Source organism: Metopolophium dirhodum, chromosome 6 (genome assembly GCF_019925205.1).
Source record: "Metopolophium dirhodum isolate CAU chromosome 6, ASM1992520v1, whole genome shotgun sequence".
NCBI lineage: Eukaryota > Metazoa > Arthropoda > Insecta > Hemiptera > Aphididae > Metopolophium > Metopolophium dirhodum.
The window spans coordinates 8,285,687-8,296,143 of record NC_083565.1 but is presented as its reverse complement, the minus strand read 5'-3'; the positions used below and the strand labels follow the sequence as shown (position 1 = coordinate 8,296,143).

General features: G+C 31.6%; 1 protein-coding gene across 2 annotated transcripts in view; it reads right to left on the bottom strand.

Annotated features, from left to right (window-relative positions):
* Window positions 1–398: 398 nt before the first annotated feature.
* Window positions 399–10,457, bottom strand: part of LOC132946357 (chromosome transmission fidelity protein 18 homolog) — a 30,152-nt gene continuing 20,093 nt past the window's right edge. Inside the window, exons 19-20 of one of the 2 annotated variants that reach the window (XM_061016332.1) lie at window positions 4,746–4,803; window positions 399–2,569 (exon numbers count right to left, since the gene is read on the bottom strand). In XM_061016332.1, the coding sequence (XP_060872315.1) occupies window positions 2,469–2,569; window positions 4,746–4,803 (159 nt within the window). In that variant the 3' untranslated portion in view covers window positions 399–2,468. Of the gene's footprint in view, window positions 2,570–4,503; window positions 4,804–10,457 lie in introns of those variants that run through there. The other variant, XM_061016331.1, reaches the window with a different exon arrangement.

Genomic DNA, 10,457 nt, shown 5'->3' with positions numbered 1-10,457 from the left:
AATCGAGAGCGGTACGTACGATATTACAATTAATGTGTGATGGGGCTTGTTGTATTTCAAATTTCGATGTACCGGTATCAACGGTAATACGGTAATTTCGGTAACTACCGAGACACGATAATTTTGGTAACTACACAGAATATAATATTCTGTGGTAACTATACCGATACATGGTAGATTTTCGGTGATTATCACAATATGGAATTTCCGGTGGATCTATAATATAGAACAGTATTTTCAAACTCGGGAAAACTGAATGATCTTTTTTAATGAATTATAATGGAATCCTTTAATCTTGAACGTCCCCCAATTAAGTGATTATGTAAGTATAAGTAAACTCCAATTCAATCCCACTCTATAAATAAATAAAATATTTTTTTTGTTTAGAAAACGTACAATCTGTATTTAAAAAGAAACAAAATAAGTAAATATTATGATTACATTTATACACACAAATATAACAATAGATTTTTACTTGATGAAGGAGGCAAACTTAACATTAATTATTTTAAATATTGGTACAAATATATTTAAAAAAATTATATTAAGGGGTTTACATAGGGGGTTCACAATATAATCATGTCATGTATTCCGAAATAATATTTTAATCTAATAAATAAAAAATTTTAATTTAATACACTATAATATATTATTATATTTGAATAATCACTATTATAGTATTATCGAATCAGTGAAGTCTAACCAGAATGTTACCACACGACCAAAAGTTAAATATACAAAAATTCGTGGTAGTAATGATATTATGTTGTATTAGTTTTATAGTATTTTATACGTTATGCAGTGGCGTATCTACCTGGGGGGGATATGGGGATTATATCAAATTTTGTACACAATACAACATGTATAAAAAAAAATATAATATGAATATAATATGTGTATACTGAATGTCTATTAAAAATTTTATATTTCCCCCTTAAAAAATCATAGATACGCTACTGACGTCATGTAACCTACGACAAGAGTTGTGAACTTTCCTTTATTATGCAGTATTTTCACCAATCATCGCCGCACGATATTTACTGTAACAATAGTAGTTATTGAATCCAATATAGTGGTATTCTTAAATACTGAAATATACCAAATACCAACAGTTACCGTTAGCCCTATAAATTGTATGATGATAAACGACATACACGTCGTTGGTTAGGTATAGCCGGTGAATTGCGAAATAAAAATCCACAGACTACAATATTACTCACAACCACATGAAAATGATTGAATAAATATTTTTTAGGCACTTACAACATTATCAATATTTAATTACAACGTTCTAATGGCATTTATCTGCTCTTGTTATCATAAATTATAATTTGGAATATGTGTAAATGTATTGTATTATAATTTTAAAGTAAAAAGATCTCAAAAGTCAAGAGAAAGTGTCAAGTAGGTATATTTAATATTAATCATATATATTATATAACATTCATTAAAATAGATAAATATTTAAAGTTGTTTTTTTTTATTATTAATCAACCCGCGGCAACTTAGGCCATTGGGTGGTTTTTAAATGTGGGGGGGGGGTGTTACAATAATATATTTGTTTATACTTGATTTTTGGTGTGATGACAACGTTGCAATTTAAAACCAAGTGGAATCGTACATATAAAAATTGAATTTGCGGGAACCTAACCTGCAGTACCTAAATAATTGGTTATAAAAATCTACACGATTCCACAATCACGCTCAAGAACAATAAAAATCTCGAGGAATAATTTTTTAGCTTATTATGCTGCAGTATTTTAATTATATTTTTAAATTGTAATAGTATAATAATTAATAGGTATACAAGAATGAAGAATAATAAATCGAATGTACGTTTTATTATTATCATTAACTGTTATTGTCACATTTGACCACTATTTTTTTTTTATATAAACCCTTAGTCTAACATATTATCACCCTAATATTTATACAATCATTGAATCATCCCTTTTGTACAGTGACATCGTTCGTTTTGGACCGCCCCATTTAATACTATATAGCTGATGATTTTTTAATAATCCGGTAAGCTGCAGTACATTATATACACTTAAAGCAAACGCCGTCATACAATAGACTACAACTTTCAATATCGCCATCAATATAGGGGAACAAAAAAATAATAAAATACTTATCGACAACATAATGCAGTGAATAATGAGTAATGACTAATATAAAAACATTAGAATAATTATTCGACGATCAAATTCTAAATGTATGGTAACCGCGTAGTATAATAATTACCTAATGAATTAGACGAGCACCTCAATGTACACAATGTATATATTACCTAACTCAAAATATTATGTTCTGCAATTTAACAGTCACATACTACGAGAATTAATAATTCAAATAAACTCATCACTGGTATTATAATAAAAATTAAATTATACATTGAAAATAAATTAAATCAAATTCAACTTAAAAAAATTATGAATATAAAAATTAATTTAGTACGATGAAATTGTTCAGTAAAGATCTTTCATTAATACTAATTTTCTCACTGCATTGCTATAGCCTTCTTTGAAATGAAACCAAACGTCGCTCTTCACAATTTCGTCTCGAAATTCTGTAACGCATCAAAAATGTATTAAAAAAAAAAAAAAAAAATAATAATAATAATAATAATGCACACCTTACATAATTAATAAAACATTTTAAAGGTAGGCGGTGAAAAAATTCTTTGTCGCATCGGAGGTGGGTTGTGTTTTTAAAAAAAGAAAATGGAATCATTTTAAAACCAGGTCGAGACATTTATTATGTTTTTTATTTTTTTTTAATAAAAACGACACAACGAGCGAGCTCTTTTCACCGTTAACCTATTAATTTTAAACGACGAGGTAGATAGACAGACAATATTATATCTATATTTACGGCGCATAAAAATCCATCGGTGGTGGCTTTTGACATATTGTCGGGATTCACCTCGGGGGCTGAGGGTTTTAATCGAGCAAACAGCGGCACACCGCAAACCTGTTACAGTGCGCGAAGGATGGAAACCGCATTAATAAAACAACCCAACCCGCGCTACCCGGCACGAAGCTCCAGCAGCCGGTGGTGCCTCGTCCGCCGTGTGTCAACACAGAGAGCATATAATAATAATAATAATAATAATATCGGACACGAATCTCATTACGTGTGCAGCATAACAAACAATAATAATCTCTCGAAAACTGTGTACGCAAACAGACGGGACTCGGTGCTCGTGTTTGCGAAAGCGTAATTGGCTCGGCACCTATACACTGTGCAAGGCGCGCATTATGCGAGATACATATATTATATTATACGATACACACGACAAAAACCGGTGAATTTTTTTTTTTAACATTTTTCAACTCGACACAAGCAGAAAACTTAGATGGAAAATTCTTGAGTATATCATATGTGCGTGATGGGTAAAATAAAAATCGCAAACGATCTAGAGTATTACAGCGGACTGCGTAAATACCTGCGGTCACGGGACGAAAAATAGGTTCGACGCTACAGTAATCGCGTGTAAACAATATTATAATATGAGCGCTATTCTATTAAGGTGATAAACACAGAACAGTAGAACACGATCGCGTATAGCGACACCTTTGACGGGAGATGTGCGGTTGGGTGTGATGGATCGGTCTTTTTCGTCACGGCGCGCATCTCTGAAAACGTTGAAATCACCACCGCCGTACGTAAATTATTATTAATTCATCCCGTTTCTAAAGTTTGACGGTTATCTCGCAAAAGTCGATTAATTATCGTACGTGCGTATATACCAGCTCCAATAGATTAATATCGTCGTTTGTCACAACAAATTCGCAATAATATTCCTGCATTATAGATGATTATTAATCATAAATATGTAGTACCTACCTATATATTGTAATATATATAATATAATATATACTATATAGGCATTAGGCACACAGTTTAAATATTTTTAACCCACTGTTATATAATATGACGGTTTTTTTCTCGAAGTAATATTATTCTTCAAATAGCGTTTAAGACAGAAAATATGATGTAATATAATGGATTATTGAATCATGTAGGTACACCCACGCAACACAGAACCAAAGTTTGAATAAATAATGAAATACAATAAAAAAAATGTATTTAGATTTGAATATGTTTTTTACATGTTTAGAAGTGTATATTTACAGCCTTGATTATATAGGTAAAATATATTAATGTATAATATGCCTACCTATTATGTTTCTACAGATATTATATTTTTTATAGACACTCATAGGTTAGGCTTGAGGGGGATAGCCAACCACACATATTAATAGACCATTTTAATTATAGGCAAATTTGATTAATGTTTTTGCTTGATAATTGATGTACCTATACCTTATAAGAAAAATGATTAATTGTACTCGGTACTTAAGTATTAGAATTTAAAAATTAAATTTTTTTATTAAATTTTGTTTGGATTTTACTTTAATCTGTAATTATCATTAACTAATTTAAAAACAAATAGAAAGTTATGTAATTTAAATGATACATTTTAAATAAAAGATCAAAGTTGTGCACGTTCTTATAGTTAATGAGTGTTTTATTTATTGTTATTATTTAACTATTCAAGCAATCATATTATGGTTAATTTTAGGTACAAATTAATTCAATACAAAAACTAATATTGGGTTAGGCAGAGTCTTAAAAAGCAACTGTGGTGTACATAATTTTAGCGCTCCTTAATATTAGTCTCTTTGTGTGCCTTTCCTGCAGCAGCAGTATTATATTGGTCGTTAATTCGGCACGCTTACCTTTGTGTTTGTGCCCAGCGGGTGAATCGATTTCGCGACCAAAGAAATCTTTCTTTTTCTGAAAAAAAAAAGTAATAAAGTGAGTAAATAAATAAACTTTATAAGTTACATTAGGGTTTACGCGGTGGAAGCATGTAAGCACAAACGCAATAACACAACATGGATGACGACGTCGGTGGTAGTGGTGGTGGTAGCGGCGGCAATAGATACCCTTCTTTAAACGACCGAAAGTGGAAAAGAAACCGCCCAACCACAGCCGCACTAACGCTTGAAAATGCACATATAATATATATAACGTATATATATTATACCGTCGTTTTTGTATACGAGTGGGGTTTAATTGATTATAAAATGTATTACGTTGGTTCGGGTTAAACGACTCGTACACAAACCGTACATGGCCGGCGCACGTTTATATATAGTATATATATATATATATATATATGTATGTGTGTGTGTGTGTGCGCGCGCGTGTGTGTCTAAGGACGCAGCCCCTCCATCAACCCCTTAAGTTGGTGTCTCCCGGTCCCCCGTCTAATATAGAGGGCGCGAACGCGATCCCGTGCACGTATGTGTATGTGTGTGTGTGTGTGTGTGTCCGGGACGCTAAAACGGTTTAATGGATCGAAAACCGCTCTGGACCGGACGCGATAGCTAAAACGTATGGAACTACTTTATATCAAAAAGACCAGAGGTCAGTATATGATGTCGGGTCAGGAAACGTTGTACGGATAAAGTAAGAAACTTGGCGCCTCGGCGTTGGATTTATGACCGATAATGCGCTGAGGAGTGTGGGGGAGGAGAGACTCGAAAGAAAGTGAGTGCCACAGCGGTCGAGGGTTGGATCGGTGGTATATTATGGTGGACGAGTCTGGGTCGGAGGACGAGAATGAATGATGTAGGTGGCCGGGGGAGGTCCGTCGTTTATACGCACGTATATACCAGGGTAGAACGGAGCGAGTCGAAGGAAAGAAAAGAGGGCGAGGAACATAGACGACGACTATATACGGGACCGGCCAACACCACTTCGCCCATACCGGAAGTGACGGCCAGTAATGTCCGGCAATGTTTTATACGCACTACACACATATATATGGTTGGCATTTTCACACCAAAGCTTCCACCAGCTCCAACACCACCGCTACCACCACAACCACCAACAATCAACAAACAGTAAAGTAACATTTCGGATGTTGTTTGAACTTTTGCTTATAATATTATCATTTGGCGCGATAAATTCAAGATCATAAGTTTTAACTACATTTTCAACGAAAGAATACAGAATTTCGTAAATAACCATATAAATACGTGTTATTTTCTGATGTCGATTCAAAAGTGATAAGGACTTTGGAAAATTATTAACAACTAGTTTCTGAGACAAAAATTAATTAATAAAAGCCGCTTATAAAAAATCAAGTTGACCTGTATTTTATTTAACCTGATCTTATATTAAACATCGAACTAAATTATCTAAATACCTATATATATATATATATATATATATATATAACACGAATAAATGTTTAATTTATTATACATAATAAATGTCATAAACAAGAAAGTATCCAGATAATACATATTAATTATTTTTTTCGTTTGTTAAAAAGTATTACAACCCCCCCCCCCCCCCTCCCCAGCAATAAACTATCTAAATGCATTTCAAACATGAATAATTTGTATTCATTCAACTACATACTAAAACAGCTTTTAAACTATTTATTTTTAATAACTACTTAAATAATAATAAATTAACAGATTTAACTCATACAAAATATAGTGTAATTAATAATAATTATTATACCAGTATATTAAAAATAATTAGAGCTGTATTATTTGCAACACATTATTTGACCCTCATTGAATATTTTAAACGGATAACAATACATTATCCTCCCGGAGATTTAAATCAACACTTTAAATAGTAAAATAAAAAAATAGTCTCATTTAAGATCGTTGAGTACGATAAACTCGAACTAACAATTAAATATTCATAGAAATTACCATGAATAATTAAATCGTTACCACTTTTTCAACTATAAGTCATATTATTTTTATTTTTGTCTAGCCACCAACGATAGATTATTGAAAACTATTTTAAATGGAAATCATAATTCATTATACCTAAAAAAATTGGCAGGAATTGTCTTTTAACAGATGCTCTCTTATTTATATTTAACGTGTCTTGCTGTTTATCAAAATATATTATATCCTGAATACTACAAAAATATTTTTAAAAAAAATTTAGTTTGTGTTCAATTATTATCAATCTATAGATGTTACATAATCCTTAATACCATTTTATACTACCACAAAAATTGTTAACGAAAAAAAAGGGATACAACATTAAAAATCAACCACATCGTAATATTACAGCCATATTAGTCATTAGATTCCTAGCACCACTCGGAATTAAAAAAAAATTATAATTATATCAATGATTTTTAATTTTAATAAAAGTACATTTAATTATGATCATATGGTTAATACTTTACTTACAAATGTACAATACATACATTTATAAATTGAATCTTTCCGGTGTCTAATAGAATATTAATACAAAATTATCGACACTCAAAAGTCAAAGTTGAAAACAAATGATACAAACATATCCTTATAAACCCTTCATAATATTATATAATTAAATTATATTGTGTATTAAAACACACATAATAATATGAATTTAAACAATGTAATAAACTAATAAAATATAATAAACAATAATATAACAGAATCACTTGCGGTGTATATACCTCATAGATAATATAAGAATGGATAGGACATAAGAACTTATCACATGAAACTTTAGTGATACTATTTTTAAAGTTATATGGGGCAAATATTGATATGATAATTGATAAATAATAATAAATATTAAATAACATAATTTTATTCTGTAATAACTAATAACATTATTAATTAATTAGTGATATTTAATAATATTATTCTATATTCTAACAAAGTTTAGAGTAATTTTCCAGGCACAAGTGGCACAATAATCAAAATACAAACTGACAAATATCTAAATATAACTGACTATCATGTTATCATTATTATTTAATAAAATAGTTTTATACATAACCTTAAAAAACCCCATATCGTATTTCTCTCTTTACGTTCTCTCTTCCCCAAAAAAGCACACAGCCCCATATGGAACTGAGGCATGTCCTATATATTCTCAAATTATCTATGATCTACCTACGCCCGACGCGGCCACGGCCATATGATCGAAAAAAAAGGAGTGCATGCACCACCACACAAAGGCTATTTCTTTCCGATGAGATATAGCTCCTTGCGTTACCTACACGCACGGCACACCAATGGTAGGCGATACAAAAATAAAAAAAATCCATTTTTTCTCTTCTTTAAATACCGTCATAGCAGCCACCGCTCATGTCCCAAGCATACCTATTAGGTACTATATTATTATACTATATACGCCAGGCGCGAAAATACCCGTACAAATGGAGGCCGGTTTCTGTGGTTACTGCAATGTGTATGGCGAGCGAAAACGTTAAACCAGCCCTATATAAGTAGTGTTTACGACCAGGATTTCGACCATACATAAACCATACCTATACCATAGGTATATAGTCGAGCAAACGCCACGACGGTATACCACCGTACATATTGTGTATATATGTACACTTCGACAGTTTTTTCCCCTATTATACGCCCACGATACAGAATGTTTATTATGTATTATTAAAGCCTAAAAGATACGCGTTTATATATGTGGTTAAAACCCCAAAATATAAGTAACTATATGTTAAATAAAAAAAATTACTTAATATTATATTTAATAAAATATAAAATAGGTTAGGTTCGGTATGTAATTACTAAATAGGTATGTAAATAGCAAATAATTATTTATAATTTATAAATATTAAAAAATACAAAATTCGTTTTCATAACGAAATAGAGGAATAGTTACTAATTACTAAGGTCTTCACTCTTCATCTTGATTGCAATAATGTCATGATTATAATGAGCTATACCTATATTATGTTTATTATCTGGTTATTGTAAATGATTGACCAACGACGTTTAAATCACCGCGAATAATTTCTTGACGTTTAAATCACCGCGAATAATTTCTTGACATTTAACCGCCATGTCGATATGAAAATATTCGAAGGGAAATCAATCGTATAAGTTAGGGTTTTTGTGTATAAATTAAGTTTTCAAAACCATAACGAAAAATGTAAAATCACGTATATTTATAAAACAAAATATATAGAGATCATGTAATATAAAATTTAGCATATATTTATAATCAGAATCTTTCGGGGCTATAATATTGAAACAGATGTCAAAGTTAGTAAATTGTACTTCATAAAAAATAATATATATAGTGTAGGTATATTATAGACACATAAATCCGAGTCCTAATTATTATACTAGGGAGAAGGATCGCAATAATAACATAAGAACCGGTAGGTAGATATATACTATTTTCGGACAACCTTTGGCGCGTCTCATTAAAAAATAATCGCACGGCCTTACCGGCACTCTCGCGCTCGGCGAAATAACGCAAACTCCCGTAATCGCAGAGTAGTTCGTTATACAATGAACAGGAAAAAAAAATAAGAGAGACGGAGAGAATGCGCGGTAATAAAGAAATAATAAATAAAATAACATGTAGTCATCGTCGTCGTCGTGTACACACAATACGCGCACAAGATTAATTACAAGTCGAGGGTTGAGTGGCAGCGCTTTTTTTTTAAATTCATTTTTTCCTTTATGTTATATCCTCTTCTCCTTTTAGCCAACCTTCCTCCATCCCCACACCCACACCCAGACGTCAGTGTCTGAGTTTGGCCACCACCGCTCGCCGTTCCGCGGCGGTCCACTATAGATCAGCGTGCGCGATGAAAGACTACGCGGCTTAATGACTTTGGCGAAACTAAGAGGGCGTGACTCGCGCGCGTCTCCGTCTTTTGTGCGTAATACACATCGTTACCAGACAATTAATATTGTATAAAAGCTATCCTTATAATAAAGTGCATTATTTATCGTCCGGACGGCGGAGTGATGTGTGCTATACATTATTATTATATAGAATGTAATAGAGACCGCGAGCAGCCCCGACCTATACTTATCCATAGCGTCATCACACCGGACCACGGCATTCGATCGCGACTAACATGTTTACAACTGTGAACTGCACAATACGTAATGATAATATAAGCGCCTCCAATTTAGGTACAGAAAAAAATATTGATGAGAATTCCAATAAATTATACGACTCATAGAAGCAGCATAACCTTTGAAGTAATTCGGAGCAGTTTAAGTCCAAACAAAATTGTTGTTATACGCACCATTGACCATTGGCCAACAAACCACAATAATACAAATTATAAACACATACGAATATACAGTCTTATAAATAAATTTATACAATACAGAGATAAAATTATGGACTAGGAAAAAAAAAAATGTATTTATTGAAAATCAAATAAAAACAACTTATCACATGTACATAATATTTTGTAATTTATTACATTTCACCTAAATTTAAGTTTTATAAATACTGATTAATTTATTAATATCCATAAATATTATATACGTTAAATACACATAGGTACCTACATTTATTGTATTCATTAATTTGAAAATTTTTTTCAACACAAACCATATATTATTACCCACCCTATGTATATAATTTATGCCATATTGACATATTTGGACACAAGTAACCCTTCATAAATTTGT